Source organism: Bufo bufo, chromosome 7 (genome assembly GCF_905171765.1).
Source record: "Bufo bufo chromosome 7, aBufBuf1.1, whole genome shotgun sequence".
Classification (NCBI taxonomy): Eukaryota; Metazoa; Chordata; class Amphibia; order Anura; family Bufonidae; genus Bufo; species Bufo bufo.
Window position 1 is genome coordinate 155,823,133 of NC_053395.1, and position 17,878 is coordinate 155,841,010.

The 17,878-nt window shown below is 44.3% G+C and overlaps 1 protein-coding gene across 5 annotated transcripts in view; it reads left to right on the forward strand.

Annotated features, from left to right (window-relative positions):
• ADARB1 (adenosine deaminase RNA specific B1) overlaps positions 1 to 17,878 on the forward strand; it is a 113,722-nt gene that overhangs the window by 81,093 nt on the left and 14,751 nt on the right. For 3 of the 5 annotated variants that reach the window (XM_040439246.1, XM_040439245.1, XM_040439244.1), the window contains 2 exons: positions 12,883 to 12,957; positions 14,942 to 15,870. In XM_040439246.1, the coding sequence (XP_040295180.1) occupies positions 12,883 to 12,957; positions 14,942 to 15,870 (1,004 nt within the window). Of the gene's footprint in view, positions 1 to 12,882; positions 12,958 to 14,238; positions 15,871 to 17,878 lie in introns of those variants that run through there. The other 2 variants (XM_040439247.1, XM_040439248.1) reach the window with 2 other exon arrangements.

The following is a 17,878-nucleotide window of genomic DNA, read 5'->3' on the forward strand; positions in this document are numbered from 1 at the left end:
GTTTTTCTTTTCCAGTGTTGAGTTTCGTAACAGGAGCTCAATACCGGAAAAAAAACTGAGCAGTTTTATCCTAATGCATTCTGAATGGAGGGCATTCCGTTCAGGATGCCTCAGTTTAGTCCTTCTTACGTTTTTTTTGGGCCGGAGAAAATACCGCAGCATGCTGTATTTTTCTCTCCGGCCAAAAAAAATCCTGAACACTTGCCGGAAAGCCGGATCCGGCATTAATTTCCATTGAAATGTATTAGTGCAAGATACGGCATTAAAATTGCCGCATTGACAGATCCGTTCTTCCGGTCCGCGCATGCGCAGACCTTTAAATCTGTGAAAAAATAAATCCGGATGACACCGGAGAGACGGATCCGGTATTTGAATGCATCCGTTTGCGTCCGGATTGCCTGCCGGAATCCTCTGCCGCAAGTGTGAAAGTAGCCTAAGAGGGCACTTGATTTCTATAAAAAAAAATTGGGTCCACCATTGTTTCAGAATTCACCAGCTTTGCTAGCAATTTCTAAACCCTAAGACAGATTTGTAATATACATTGGTCCCTCAAGTTACAGTATTAATTGGTTGCATGATGACCATTGTATGGTGAAACCATTGTGGGGGCTTCTCGCAGCTCACCAAGCACAGCGCCGTTCATTGTATGGTGTCACGCTCAGCCCTATTCACTTCAATGGGGCTGAGCGCGATACAAAGTACAGCCTCTATACAATGTACTGCACTTTGCTTGTTAAGCTGCGAGAAGGCCGTGGCGCTCACAGGAGCATCGGTGCCTTCCCAAACACCTGATCATCGGAGGTCCTGCGTGTCAGACCCCCACCGATCAGATACTGATGACCTATCCTGAGGATAGATCAGTATCAAAATCTTGGAAAGCCCCTTTAATATTGTTACTGTACTAACCACTGTATTTTACTGTGCAGTTAAACTATATTTTCACAACAGTATGTCAAAAATGTAATTTTAATTTGAAATTTGTTTATTTTTCTAATTTAAAGATGCATAAAAATACAATTTCTTGTTTATAAGGCAGGAATTTCTTCTAACTGGATATAATGGCAGCCGATTCATGTCTTTCACCCAAGCTTGTTACTTGCTAAATGAATTCTTAAGCAAATTTCTATGCTCAATAAGTTAAAATGTGTCTTTTGTGATTTGGCGTTAATTATTGAAATGGTAACTAATGCCTTATCTGTAAAGCACAGGACTGCCCACACTGATTTCAATCATCCAGATTGTTAGATAAATAACAGTAAATGTACAAACCCACATTTTGAGATTGAGTAAGGTTTGAGAGATTTTGGTTTGGAGGTTTAATTTAGCGTTTTCAACCTTGTGATGCCTAGGCCTGTAAAGGCCTTAAAGGGGTTGTCCAGGGTTTTAATATTGATGACCTATCCTCAGCCCCTGTACAGTGTTGAGATTCTCCAGTACCAGGCACTGCTTATACAGTTTCTCGTCAGGTAGCTGAGGGCTCCTCATCTCTGATCATATGACTTCATGATACCTCTATTCTTATATTACTGGTAAGTTATATGGATTAAATAAGGCCTCGTTCACATCTTGGTTCCTCCACTGCAATGGGACCCTGTGGTGATCAAGCCAGATTTCGGCCACACAAACTGTTGCGTGCATCAGGCGGCTGGATCTCCTAAACGGAGATGTGAATGTAGCCTAAGGGCTCTTTCACACGAGCGGATCCCGTGCGTGGAATCCACTGCGTGAAAGAGAGCCTAGCCCTGTTCCGGACAGCAGAGACACGGAGCATTAACATGATTTATAATGGTCTGTGCCTCTCTGTGATCTGTGTCTCACTGTGATTTTGTAGTAAAAAGATCAGAGGCACAGAGCATTATGAATAATGTTAATTCTCTGTGTCTCTGCTGTCCGGAACAGGGCTTGGCTGTCATTCACACAGCGGATTCCACGCACAGCACCCGCTCGTGTGAAAGAGCCCTAAGGCCCCTTTCACACGGGCGAGTATTCCGCGCGGGTGCAATGCGTGATGTGAACACATTGCACCCGCACTGAATCCGGACCCATTCATTTCTATGGGGCTGTGCACATGAGCTGTGATTTTCACGCATCACTTGTGCGTTGCGTGAAAATCGCAGCATGCTCTATATTCTGCGTTTTTTCACGCAACGCAGGCACCATAGAAGTGAATAAGGCCGCGTGAAAATCGCAAGCATCTGCAAGCAAGTGCGGATGCGGTGCGATTTTCACGCATGGTTGCTAGGTGACGATCGGGCTGGGGACCCGATCTGTATTATTTTCCCTTATAACATGGTTATAAGGGAAAATAATAGCATTCTGAATAAAGAATGCAAAGTAAAATAGTGATGGAGGGGTTAAAAATAAAAACTAAATTAACTCACCCAGTCCACTTGATCGCGTAGTTGCGGATCTCTGTCGTCTTCTGTAATGTTGAGCTGCCGGCTAAGGACCTGTGGACCTTGTGATGTGACGTCACCAATCACATGGTCCCTCACCATGTGATTGGACCATGTGATGAGCACAGTGACGCCACCACAGGTCTTTTCCCGGGTCCGGAAGATAGAATAGAGACCGGCAGCTATGGAGCAGGTAAGTTAACTTTTTTTTTTTTTTTTTTTTTAACCCCTCCATCCCTAATTTACTTAGCATTCTGTATTAAGAATGCTATTATTTTCCCTTATAACCATGTTATAAGGAAAAATAATAAAATTTACACAACACTGATCCCAAACCTGAACTTCTGTGATGAAGTCCGGGTTTGGGTCTGGGTACCAAACATGGCGATTTTTCTCACGCGCGTGCAAAACGCATTAAAACGCTTTGCTCTCGCGGGGAAAAATCGCGCATTTTACCGCAACGCACCCGCATCTTATCGGGCCCTCACACGCCACGCTCGTGTGAAAGAGGTCTAAGTGTTCATGAGCGGCTAGTTCAAAGATGAGGGATATACATGGCCCGCAGATAGCCTAGCTGTGAGCAGCTCATTTTCTAAGGCTACTTTCACACTTGCGTTCAGAGAGGATCCGTCTGGTGTCTGCACAGACGGATCCGCTCCTATAATGCAGACGTTTGGATCCGTTCAGAACGGATCCGTCTGCATTATAGTTTGACACTTAGAATTTTTTCTAAAGTTGTTCAGACGGGACGTGGGGGATATGTCTAAGGATATGTGGGAAGATATTTTAGAAGCAGTCCCCAAGGTGTCTCTAAGTGAACAGGGCAAACTGTCCCAACTATTTATTATACACAGAGTGTACAAAACACCGGTGTTCCTGAAAAAGATAGGAGTAAGAGGTGATGACAAGTGCCCAAAGTGTATGGAAGATGGTGCAGACTTGTTACATATGTTGTGGTCTTGTCCAGTAGTTGCTAATTATTGGGAGGAAGTTGTAGAGATGATTAATAGTAAATTGACATTAAGAATTCAAAAAGATCCTAAGGTGTGTATTCTGGGGTATGTGTCTGAAATTGGAGGAAATGAACCGGTTAGGGTAGCTGCGGGGAGATTGCTATATGTGGCCAGGAAACTGATCGCTATGAGGTGGATCCAGGGGAGTCCGCCCACACTGAGTGAGTTTGAACGGAAGGTGCATGACATGCTGGTACTCGAAAAAGGGGTGTTTGTGAAGAGAGGGTGCCCTCAGAAGTTTGAAAAAATGTGGACTGAATGGTTATCTCATACCCACGTGGTTATATAGTCATGTGATGGTCAAGACCAATGTTAGGGTTGGGGGGTTAGGGTAGGGTAAGGGGGGGAGGGAGTTTGGAAAGGCCAAGTTTCTGGTAATTTTTTTTTTTTTTTTTTTTGCCCATAATATGTTTTAGCAAAGGTATATGTAGTGTATGGATTCATGTTAATACTGAGTGGTGATATACTTATGAGTATTGTTGTTCACTGAATCTGCATCGTGGATAATTTAAAGAAGAAAAAGTCAACATATTGTATTATGTTATAATATGTATTTATTGTTTAATAAAAACGATTTGATTAAAAAAAAAAGTTGTTCAGACGGATCCGTCCAGACTTTACATTGAAAGTCAATGGGGGACGGATCTGTTTGAAAATTGAGCCATATTGTGTCAACTTCAAACGGATCCGTCCCCATTGACTTACATTGTAAGTCTGGAAGGATCCGTTTGCCTCCGCACGGCAAGGCGGACACCAGAACGCTGCAAGCAGCGTTCGGGTGTCCGCTTGCTGAGCGGAGGACAAACGCTGCCAGACTGATGCATTCTGAGCGGATCCGTGTCCACTCAGAATGCATTGGGGCTGGACGGATGCGTTCGGGGCCGCTTGTGAGAGCCTTCAAACGGAGCTCACAAGCGGAGCCCCGAACGCAGGTGTGAAAGTAGCCTAAGAGTTAACACCTTATGACAAAAACTGCTGAAAGTTTTTAATAAAGACCAATTGAAATTTTTTTTTGCCCAAAATGAGTAACAAACCCACGCAATCATAAAAATATGCCCCTACAAAGTCCATGCCAAGAGCAATGTCACTCAAAGAAGGGATGCTTATTAGTAAAGAAACTAAAACCACTGATTTAACAGGCTCAGCTTATGAAAGAATTCCATTATCACAGGGATAAGAAGTAGACTTTCATTGATTCGTAGAGGGCACATGTGGAAGTTCTTGCAAATCAGCAGTCTGAGATGCTTAGGGGTTGGCAGCTTTCAAGCACTAAGCTCTTGTTGGGGGAGGGGCCCTGCACATAGGCTCGCTCCTGAGCAGAGATTCTGCTTATGAAGAAAGCCCCCCCCCCCCCCCACACACACACACACTCTCACTTCATTCTGTCTTGCTGCTAAGGATATGATTCTTATTTACATGTCTGTGTCCATGATGAAACCCGTGATGAGATGGACAGTGGTTCACCCGTGAAGATTTCCATGAAGAATCTGTGTCCGTGTTTTGCTCTGTCATCTGGGTTCCACGGACAATGCACAGCTGAAGAAAAAAAATTCAGAGCAGCTCTTAATTGTCTATGAAACACTAATGGCATCTGTGTTTTTCACAGACCCATAGATTATAAGGGGAGGCATGGAGCTGTAAACACAGACAAAATAGAGCATGCTTCCATGCTAAAACACGGATGTGTGAATGCACACATTAAAATGAATGGGTACGTGTGCTGTCCTTCCAGAACACAGACCGCACATGTCTGTGAATAAGGCCTTACAGTGAGTCAACTGCAAAATAGCTAGAAGGGAGACCCCTAGTGGCAAGGATTTCAAAAAGGTTTTTAGGGTGAATAACTAACATAAAAAAAATTATTTGCACGTTTGTTCAAGTTCACCTAAAGTGATTTAGCATAAGTTGTTTTAAAATTTTAATGACCAGGTACTCTCTCATGATTTAGCTCAACTCCTAACTTTATTTGTTGGACTGTCCAAATAATTTGTGATGTTTATGTGACTTCTATGGCTTTGTATTAAGATGCTCTTTAAATAATTTTTGTTTTATTTATGGAAAACTGCTAAGGGCTCTTTCACACTTGCGTTGTCCGGATCCGGCGTGTACTCTACTTGCCGGAATTACACGCCGGATCCGGAAAAACGCAAGTGTACTGAAAGCATTTGAAGACTGAGCCGTCTTTAAATTGCGTTCAGTGTTACTATGGCAGCCAGGACGCTATTAAAGTCCTGGTTGCCATAGTAGGAGCGGGGGAGCGGTATACTTACAGTCCGTGCGGCTCCCGGGGGGCGCTCCAGAATGACGTCAGAGCGCCCCATGCGCATGGATGACGTGATCCATGCGCTTGGGGCGCCCTGACGTCACTCTGGAGCGCCCCGGGAGCCGCACGGACGGTAAGTATACTGCTCCCCCGCTCCCCACTACACTTTAGACTTTAGCGTCCCGGCAGCCATGGTAACCATTCAGAAAAAGCTAAATGTCGGGTCCGGCAATGCGCCGAAACGACGTTTAGCTTAAGGCCGGATCCAGATCAATGCCTTTCAATGGGCATTAATTCCGGATCCGGCCTTGCGGCAAGTTATCAGGATTTTTGGCCGGAGCAAAAAGCGCAGCATGCTGCGGTATTTTCTCCGGCCAAAAAACGTTCCGGTCCTGAACTGAAGACATCCTGATGCATCCTGAACGGATTTCTCTCCATTCAGAATGCATTAGGATAAAACTGATCAGGATTCTTCCGGCATAGAGCCCCGACGACGGAACTCTATGCCGGAAGAAAAGAACGCAGGTGTGAAAGAGCCCTAAATTTAAGTCATTTTGTTTTCAGTCTATAGCTGTTTGTTTTAAAGGGAACCTGTCATCACCTTTATGCTGCCCATACTAACGGCAGAATAAAGTAGAGACAGGTGAGTTGATTTCAGCGGTCTGTGACAAGTTAAAATTAAAGGGGTTGTCGGGGATCAAACTAATTTTTTTTAAAGTAGCTTACTCACTATTAGTAGCCAAGTTTATGTTCCCACGATGTTTTTAGGTAGCATTTACACTGCTGCATTGCTCCTACAGTCCCCAACAGACTGTTTACATATCTGTTTATGTATGACATCACTTCCTGCTGCAAAGCATTGTGTGTCCCAGTGCAGCTCAGCAGCAGGTGGTTTCTACAGTGCAAGATCACCTCCCTGCATCCGCCCCCCTCATACATATTTAGCCTCCTGCACATTATTCACTCCTCCCTGCATCCGACCCCCTCATACATATTCAGCCTCCTACACATTATTCACTCCTCCATAGATCCGCCCCCTCATACATATTCATCCTCCATAAACTCCTCCTTGCACATGTCATATGCTCAGTGCTTGCAGAGCAGAGAGGCAGACAGTGAATCCACATACAGAATGGTACATCATTTATACTGCATTCCTTTTATGTTTACATTCATCATTACAATAACCAATTTACAGTAATCTATCCAAGCAATGATAAAGTTGTTTTACAATGTCCTCAATTTTGCTCTGCTACACAGATAAGGCTACTTTCACACTTGCATTTGGTGTGGATCCATCATGGACGGATCCACATCTATAATGCAACCGTTTGTATTATCTTTACCTTAGCCTATACGGATCCCTCTCGAAAACCATTGAAAGTGGAGGACGGAACCTTTTTTTATTGTGTCAGTGAAAACGGATCCGTCCCCATTGACTTACATTGTGTGTCAGGACGGATCCGTTTGGCTCAGTTTCGTCAGACGGACACCAAAACTCTGCAAGCAGCCTGCAGAGCAGAATGGAGATGGAACGGAGGCAAACTGATGCATTCTGAGCGAATCCTTATCTATTCAGAATGCATTAGGGAAAAACTGATCCGTTTTGGACCGCTTGTGTGATCCCCGGAACAGATCTCACAAACGGAAACCAAATCGCTAGTGTGAAAGTAGCCTTAGGCTACATGCACACGACAGTTGTTTGTTGCTGTCCGCAAATCGGGGATCAGCAAAAAAAAATGCCAGTTTTTTTTTTCCGTAGGATCCGTTTTTTTCACAGATCCCTTTTAATAAATGCCTATCCTTGTCCGCAAATGAGAAAAAAGTCGGACATGCAGAACACCTATCATAATTTTTTTTACTGACCCATTGAATTGAATGGGTCCCCATCCTATCCGAAAAAAAAAAAAAAAAAAAAAACAGAACGGACTCCGGGAAAAACAACTGTCCACATTGGCGGATCTGCAATATACGCGCACCGTTCAGTGTGCATTCCACATCATGGATGCAGACCCATTCACTTCAATGGGTCTGCAAATCCGGAGATGCGGAACAGAAGCGCGGAATGTGTCACTAAGGAAACACTATGGAGTGCTTCCTGGGGTTCCATTCTGTGCCTCAGCACCACAAAAAGATAGAACTTGCTCTATCTTTTTGCGGAACAGATGGATCGTGGACCCATTCAAGTGCATCACAGTGCATTGTGGATCTAGATTTGCGGTCTACAGCACGAGCACGGGTTGCACCAAGTCATGCAAACAAGGCCTTATGCGGGTGTTAAAAGCGGTTCCTCAAAATACAAATGCAGTCTGTGTTCAGTCAGAAATTTGTCTAAACAAACGGCCAGTCCATTAGGGCTCATGTACACTGCGGCTGCCCAGTCATGGCCGTATTGTCTCCCACATACAGTGGGTCCACAGTATACGTTAAGTGGCCGTGTGTAACACGGATCACGGACTAATTCACTTGAGTGTCCGCAATCATGGAGATGCGGTGCAGAAGTACGCAGCGGAACCCCGTGGAAGCACTACGGCATTTCTAGCCATGCCTCCGCACCGAAAAAAAATTATTCATGCAATACTGTTATGTGAAACGGAGGTATCATGGACCCATTCAAGTTGAAAGGATCTGGATCCGTCCCGGCGGCCGTACAGACGTTGCCCATGCATTGGTGACCTGAAATTGAGGTCACTAGTACACGGAACGGCACACCTACGTGTGAATGAGCCCTCATAGGAACACCTCTCTTTTTCAGGAAGACGGACAAGAATAGGACATATGCTGACAGCATCACACTATAAAAGCCACACTCCCACATCTATCCATAAACATCGCTGACAGCTTTACACAATAATATAATTTTTGAAACCAAAATTGCTTTTCAATTTTTTGACAGATTGTCTTAGTAAGGGTCAGATTTTTTGCAGGATGAAATGACTGATACTATTTTTGGGGTCATCTGCCTTTTTGATCGCTTGGAGTTGCACTTTATGTGATGTTAGGTGCCAAAAAAATAATTGCTTTCTTGGTACTGTTTTTATTTTATTTGTTTCACGGTGTTGACCGGAGGGGTTAAGTCATGTGATATTTTTACAGAGCCGGTTGTTACGGACGTTGCGATACCTAATATGTCTACTTTTACGAATTTATTTAACTTTATCACAATAATAGCATTTATTTTTTTTAAATTATGTTTGAGTCTCCATGTTCTAAGAGCAAATTTTTTTTTATTTTTTAAGCAATTTTCTAATATAGGGGCTCTTTTTTGCAGGATGAGGTGACGTTTTTATTGGTACCATTTTGTGGGACATACGCCTTTTTGATCACTTGCTGTTAAAACTTTGTGATGTGGAAAAAAAATGGCCTTTTTTTTTTTTACAGTTTTTATTTAATTTTTTGTGGTGTTTATCGGACATGGTGGATCATGTGATATATTTATAGAGCCGGTTATTTCAGACGTGGCAATACCTAATATGTGTAGTTTTTTTAATTTATAAAAAAAAAAATATTACATTTTTATATAAATTTGTATATTTTTATTTATTTTTAATAGAGTTGAGCGAACACCTAGATGTTTGGGTTAGGGGAGTTCGGCCGAACTTTTTAAAAAAGTTCGGGTTCGGGACCCGAACTTGATGCGAACTTGGAGCCGAACCCCATTGAAGTCAATGGGGACCCGAACTTCACTTTATTTTCCGTTATAACATGGTTATAACGGAAAATAATAGTATTAGCTTTTTCAGATCTGAGTTTTCAGGATCGTGAAAACTCAGATCCGACAGTATATTCTAACACAGAGGCGTTCCCATGGTGATGGGGATGCTTCAAGTTAGAATATACTAAGAACTGTGTACATAATGGCCCCCTGCTGCCTGGCAGCACCCGATCTCTTAGGCCCCTTTCACACGAGCGAGTTTTACGCGCGGGTGCAATGCGTGACGTGAACGCATAGCACCCGCACTGAATCCTGACCCATTCATTTCAATGGGTCTGTGTACATGAGCGTTGTTTTTCACGCATCAGTTCTGCGTTGCGTGAAAATCGCAGCATGTTCTATATTCTGCGTTTTTCACGCAGCCCTGGCTCCATAGAAGTGAATGGGGCTGCGTGAAAAACGCATTGCATCCGCAAGCAAGTGCGGGTGCGATGCGTTTTTCACTGATGGTTGCTAAGAGATGTTTGTAAACCTTCAGTTTTTTATCACGCGCATGAAAAACGCATCAAAACGCATTGCACCCGCGCGGAAACAACTGAACGCAATCGCAGACAAAACTGACTGAACTTGCTTGCAAAATAGTGTGAGTTTCACAGAACGCATCCGGACCTAATCCGTCACGCTCGTGTGAAAGAGGCCTTACAGGGGGCTGTGATCCGCACAATTAACCCCTCAGGTGCGGCACCTGAGGGGTTAATTGTGCGGATCTCAGCCCCATGTAAGAGATCGGCTGCTGCCAGGCAGCAGAGGCCAGACCCCCCTCCCTCCCCAGTATTAAAATCATTGGTGGCCAGTGCGGCCCCCCCCCTCCCTCCCCAGTATTAAATTCTTGCATAATTAGCTAGGCTGGCAGTGACGTCACCGGGCTCCCTGAGCAGCGGAAGATGAAGCTTTCCTCCTCTGCAAGGGACCTGGTACGTCACTGAGTGAAAGAAAACCTTCACTTCCGACAGAGAATTTATTGGAGCAAAAGGGGGCATTAGAAGTAAGTTCATCAGGTAGGACATGGGTGGTGTTGATGTGGGTGACACTGCAGTAATATAGGACAAAGGTCCCAAATCCCGGACAACCCCTTTAAGTGATTGCTGAGAACCAACATCACAATCACTGCAGACTGGGCCTGGAAAAGAGTCCCGGCCACCTGAGAAGAGTCATAGTATTCATAAATTCCTGCTCTCCTGCCCACCTGCTCATGACTGACAGTCTTTCTTCTATCTAGTTTTCTCCCTTTCTCTCTAGGAGAGAACTGCCAATCATCAGCAGAAGGGTGAGAGAGCAGGAGATTATTAATAACCATGACTCTTCTCAGGTAGATTTGACTCTTTTTCCAGACATGTTCTGCAATGATTATGATGCTGGTTCTCAGCAACCACTTGCTTTTAGCCCATAAGTGACACACCGCTGAAATCAGCATTTCTGTCACAAATTTATGCGTCCCTCAGTGAGGTCAGCATGAAGTTGATGACAGGTTCCCCTTAAAGGGTTTCTACCATCAGATTTTGTGATATGTAGCTGACTGACACTAGCGATGTGCTAGTGTCAGCAGTACATAAGTGTTCTTTTTTCACTTCTGTCTGCGGCCGTTCAGCTAAAAAACTTTTATCAATATGCTAATGAGCCTCTAGGTGCTATGTGGGTGTCGATTCAGCACCTAGAGGCTCCGTCTACTGACCATTTATGCCGCCCATGTCTACCGCCCGCCCCGCTCCTCTTGACTGACGTCCAATTTCCCTGCATATCAGTCTAAATCCCGTGCCAGGAGCGCGTCCGACAGTGACTGTGCCTGCGCCGAATACAGAAGCGGACGGTGCAGGCGCAGTATTTAGACTGAGATGCAGGGAAATCGGACGTCAGTCAAGAGAAGCGGGGTGCGCTAGACGGTCGACATGGGCGGCATAAATGGTCAGTAGACGGAGCCTCTAGGTGCTGAATCGACGCCCACATAGCACCTAGAGGCTCATTAGCATATTGATAAAAGTATGTTTTTTAGCTGAACGGCCGCAGACAGAAGTGAAAAAAAAGAACACTTATGTGCTGCTGACACTAGCACATCGCTAGTGTCAGTCAGCTACAGATCACAAAATCTGATGGTAGAAACTCTTTGAATATGCAAACTGACACACAATCATATCCCCCCCCCCCCCCCAAGCGGTCATAGAGGCTGTAACGGACAGTTTCAGCAGACAAGGGGTTAAAATCCGTTTAGGCGATGTGCCCCTTTCTGAGAGACAGGCACAGCTACTGCAGAACACCAAACTCCCGAACTGGATACAAAGTAGCACTCCAAACTGGAACCTCACGAATAGCTGCTAGCAGACGAACAGGGATCAGCTTACACTTCTGGCAATCAGTCCTCTAACAGCATACAGCGGATCCCCCCAATAACGAGACAAGGCTCTGTGTTGAGGGTCAAGCAGTGGTCTGACTGTACTTCACGTACAGCCTCTTTTATTCATAAACCACAAACATAGTACTGCCCACAGGGGTTTGAAATACAACCAATCAGTAATTTACAACACATACAATGTAACTACAGCAACCAATCGTTCACACCCCCAGAGGACCAGAATGAAGACTGTGACATAGGACAGATACAACATATCCCCACAATGCATCATGGTCTCCTCCTCTCTGTCCCGGAGACAACCTGAGGAGCAATCCAATTATCTCTGAGGACAAAGGGAGATCGCCAATACACATGTGAGGACAACAGAACAGACATCACCATTTAAACACACAATGGGACAATGGCACAATAGAAACACACCCAGCATTTTCCTCCCAAGCTGACAAGTTACACTTATTATAAATTGTTACAACTTTGTGAGTTTCCATTGGCCATACATATAACTTACATCAATTTAAACAGTATAACTTGGGGACAAACCTATCCAAAATTCACTTGAATAGCTTCAGGGGTTTAAAAGTTAGTATATGGCCCATAATCCAGGGGCAAGAGGCCAGCAGCCAGTCCTCTCCAAAACCCAGTGGCGAGGTTGGTTTCGCCACAGAGGCATACGGCAATCACGCAATGACTGGGTCTAGCAAAGCCGCTTCTTCTGTTTACTGCATAGCGCTCATTTCATGGAGCATTATGTACAGAAGAGAGAAGGCAGAAGCGTTGATGAACAAGTTTTGTCTTCTACAGTAGGTCCCCATCTGTCACTGTGGGGGACCAGACCTGCTCCTGTTATGTCTTTCCAGATTAAAGCTTAGCACCAAGTGGCGTACATGTACAGCGCTCTGGATTAAAACCCAGCACCACGTCACATACATGTACAGCACTTGGTTGCTATGGAGTTAATATAATATGTAGTATGCAGTAGACATTAGTTTAGTATTTAAAGGTATTAAATTCCTATGAAAAGCACCTTTGGTTGCTTTATAGCATGTATACATTATAGTGAACAGTATTGCAATATGGTTTTGGATATTCATTTTTTTTCAATATATATTAAAATTAACTTTACAATTACTTTTTCATTTCCATTGCAGAGCAAAGTGGTTTTCACCAGTCCAGGAAGCAACGAAAGTATTTCACAATGGATGTGGATGAAGAAGAAAATATGAGTAAGATGTAGTAGATAATGGGTTTTAGAGAAGAGCTTCATTTTGGTAAATGAAGCCTTAAATGGTCTCCTAACAGCGTGCATTTAAGGCTTCCCCTCATTTAATTTCCATGAAGGGAGATTTTCTTAGTTCCTCCACCTTCTATGATATACCCCAGTTTACATTTACACCAATATAGTCTTAGGTTTCAGCCTTTCATTTTAGGGACGCTCTAAGGCTCCATTCACACGTCCATAGCGTGTTTTGCGGATCCATGGATCCACAAAACACTGACACGGCAATGTGTGTTCCACGTTTTGTGGACCGCACATCGCCGGCCCTAATGGAATATGCTTATTCTTGTCCGCAATTTTTTTCGTGAATGGATATGCGCACCCGGAAGTGCGGGTCCGCATTTCCGGAGCCAGGCAGCACAGCGTGCGACACCATAGAAATGAATGGGTCCGCAATTCCGTTCCGCAAAATGCGGAGCGAAATTGCGGACGTGTGAATGGGTACTAAGGATGAACATACCCTAAAGCTGACTATGCACTTCCTATAGCTGTCGACCAAATGCTCGTTTGGCTGAAATCCATTCTTCTCGACCTCCTGTCCCATACACATGCACACTCGGCCAATCGTGCATGTGCTTTCAGTAGAGATGGGGCAGTAAGCAACTGACCGACACTTCTAGTGGCAGCTTATCTTCGGAGAGAACAAAATAATGTTGAAATGCAGCATTCCCGACACCTGGTGTTTGAGATTTGTGTGGTCCCCATACACATTAAAATGATAAGCTGAACTGATTGTAATATGATATATATTGCCAGCCTTAGGCCCTATTGACACAGTGCCTTTTGGTATGGATTCTACACTAAAGGGACAGTAACATCTGTGTGGATATCCACCCCAAGTGGGGGGGCAGTACTGCCATTCATGCTGCCGGCATTTTAAAGACATGATCGCGACAAGAAAGGACCTGTCAAAATCCACTGTGTCCGGACAGACTCCTGGAAGCCATGGTGGGGTCTGTTCTTGCTTTAGCTCCTCAACAGGTCTGCAGCATCGAAATTGTAAAGAAAATTGTGCCAGAAACGGAGGTGGATTTTGGCAATGTCAAAACCCACTTTGCGAACATAGCCTTAGTAGTATATTACTCATGTCTTTCTCTCCTATCTCACATTTTAACATCTTTTATTATAGTAAATATGGTCACTTGTGAAAATATGATCCTATGAACAATGCTTACTTTTTATTCTTTTCAAATTGTTCTTTCCCTCTTGGTCTGTTGAGCGCCGAAAGGAGTAACCTATCGAGCTTTTGCTGGAGGATGTTATAAATGAAAATTTAGCAACCATTCCATCCTTTGTTAGCTGGGTAAAGTGGTGTGTGTTTGCTTAGCGTTCACGTTCCAAGATTCAGTACCACTTGGGACTATGTTATCAAAAGTGAGATGTTTCCAATCCATAAGGAGAACGTTTGATAGAAATAATGTTAGCTTGACAAAAAAGATTGAGAATGAACAATCGCGTCAAATACCAAAACATTTGCACTTAACATTTGGATTGGTTTTTGACATAAAAATTTGTTTCTTAAGTCTTTAAATCCGTTTTCATTATTTTTCTAGATAAACCTTAATTTCTTTTTGACTCTTACTTTCGCCTGGCACCCATGCTTCTATGGAAATTGCCAGCCTTCATTAAGAGGGTGCAGTTATGTTTTAAGTTTTATGCTTACTTTGCATTTATTAAGTGTATTCAATTTTACATAGCCGAGATGAATTGACCAAACAATGATTTATGTTATGATTTAGGATGTATTACAATTTTGGTCGATGATGACATGTAAATGGCAAGTAGCCTTTTGCCATTACAACGTAAAACCTATATTCCGTGACCACACATCACTGAACCAGTGACAAAGATAGATAAAGGAATCTATAAATTTTGCATTTACAAGATCCTGCAACGAAGGCGTTGTAAGTTACTCTTTCTGGGCACCACAGGTTCAAGCAGCACTGACGTTAAAGAAAATCGTAACATGGACGGAGTGTCAAGAAAGGATGGGAATGGCCAAAGTACCGGGGAGGGGGCTCAGCTATCCAATGGGGGTGAGGGGAGCAGCAGGAAACGACCATTGGAGGAAGGTAATAATGGCCATTCCAAGTTTCGTCCAAAGAAGAGGAAGAAAACACCCGGGCCAGTCTTGCCAAAGAATGCTCTCATGCAGCTGAATGAAATAAAGCCAGGATTGCAATATAAACTTGTTTCCCAGTCTGGTCCAGTTCATGCACCAGTGTTTATTATGACCGTCGAGGTTAACGGGCAAGCTTTTGAAGGCTCAGGTCCAACAAAGAAGAAGGCCAAGCTTCACGCAGCTGAAAAAGCATTGCGGTCCTTTGTGCAGTTCCCCAATGCATCAGAAGCTCACATAGCTATGGGGAGAACCCAGTCTATAAACACTGACTTTACTTCTGACCAAGCCGACTTCCCAGACACACTCTTCAATGGATTTGAAAAACCTGAGCAGGCCGATCATGCATTTTTCTTAGGCTCCAATGGGAATGAACCCTTTAATTCGGCGAGTGACTATAGCATGGCATTGGCTGCATCCTGCAATCTCATCCAGTCCCCACTTCCAACACCTTCGTTTTTTCCACCTTCAATTGGGAAAAACCCCGTAATGATCTTAAATGAGCTGCGACCAGGGCTGAAGTATGACTTTGTGTCAGAGAGTGGAGAAAGCCACGCTAAGAATTTTGTTATGTCGGTCACCGTGGACAACCAGACATTTGAGGGGTCTGGTAGAAACAAGAAGCTTGCTAAGGCCCGAGCAGCTCAGGCAGCTTTGGCATCACTGTTTAACATGCAGCTGGACCAGACTCCTTCACAACAGCCTGTTCCCAGTGAGGGCCTACAGTTGCACTTACCTCAGGTAAGGGACAGATGACATTTTTTTTTTTTTTTTTTTTTTTTAATTTTGTGATTTGTTAGTTATTATCCTTAAAGTCTTGTCAGCTGGATTTAGCCCTATTAACTACAGTACCACATGATTACCCATTTAGAATCCCTATCTGTAGTACTTGATGAGTAGTACTGCACATAAGGCATCCAGATTGCTAATATTTCTTCTCTCAACAGAGGGGACCTCCTGAGAGTGAGCTTCTTCGTCCTGTTAATGCAATCCAGTAGGGCAGATTTTGACGATGTTAAAATACACCGCTGAAAGCGGATGCCGTTGCTCGAAAGGTCATGACCTTTTTTGGCTTTAAACCACCAGCCTGAGAAGTGCAACCCTGCCTCCTATTAAAAACAGTGGGAGGCAAACACTACGTGTGAGTGTCTGTGACACAATTCCGACAGCAAGTTATGCTGTGTGAATGGGCTCCAAAGGTGCAAGGGAATGGGGGTGGAAGGTGGTCGAGCAAATTGGACACCTTATCTGCAGTACTACTCATGTAGGGCTAAATGTATGATAAAAAGGCCTATATTGTGTTGAGAACAAAAATGTCCGTTTCTCTTTCAAGAACTTCTTTTTTTTTTTTTTTAAGCCCTATCCTGTCATATTGTAATGAAAAATTGTGACAAATCTATAATGACTTCAACAATGTGTGTCCCTGAGGCTTTCTTCACACATCGAGTTAATAGCAGAGGCTGTGCTCTTTGAGAATGGTATAAACATGGCCTCTAGCATCCCATCCTAGAATGTGACTAGGACGGGTTGCCTCCACTGGTACAGCTGTTTAGGGGGTGTGGATCCTGTCTACACCGCATTCACTTCACACTGCAGAGATTTGCTGTCAGGCGGCAGATCTCATGTACGATCACTCCATTACTATCTATTGTAAAGCGGAGCTCTGCTTGACAGTAGATGGGAATGATGTGATCCTGTGTGTGATGTGCCTTCATGGCAGTGGAAAAAAATCACTAAAATAAAGTGGCCTAAAAGGGAGGAAATGCTCAAAAACCCCAAACACTGTAGCGTGTTTATAACCGGGGGAGCAATTCCTCTGCATGTGATCCGTTGCTAGCGGCAATCCCCAGCAAAAAAATGCATACAATGGAGGATGTCGGCAGCGGACCACATGTACCACAAAGGCATCCTACACAAGATGAAGTAGTGTGTAGTGTGTGGATGCAAATATACAAATGCATTATTCACTGCAAAAGGTGCACCACAATGATATGCAACTGACTACACTGACTAATCCCTCAGGCTGATGTTAAGAACTGAGACTTTAGCCAATATATTCCAGTCAGGAACACAATGGAGCCATTTTGCACCACCGTCAAGGTATCTCAGTGTGGCATGGATCCTACCACTAGACTACCTATGTGAACATGGTCTGAATGGTGCTAAGATCTAACTCACAGCCAAGCTCCCACATACCTCCATAGTAGGGATCGACCGATTATCCGTTTGGCCGATATTATCGGCCGATATTGAGGATTTTGAACGTTATCGGCATCTATTTTGCCGATATACCGATAACATATTGGGAACACAGAACGCGCTGCTCTCAGCGCTTTCTGTGTTTCCTCCGCAGCACAGGGGAGAAGGAAGCAGTGTCTCCTCCCCCTGTGCTGCTGCTGCCGCCACTGAGAGGAGAGAAGACAAAAGAAGGGGAGGGTCTTTCATTCATTCATATACAGGAGGCGGGAGCTGGCTGCAGAATCACATAGCCGGCTCCCGACCTCTATCAGCGGCAGCTGCGATCCGCGGTAGTTAACTCCTCAGGTGCCGCGGATCGCAGCTCCGCTCATAGAGGTCGGGAGCCGGCTATGTGATTCTGCAGCCAGCTCCCGCCTCCTGTATATGAATGATTGAGAGACTTATCTTCATTGGTGGCGCAGTGCGCCCCCCCCCCCCCCCAAGCCCCCCAGTATTAATCATTGGTGGCGCAGTGCGCCCCCCACCCCCATCCCAATCCCGGCCAATAGTA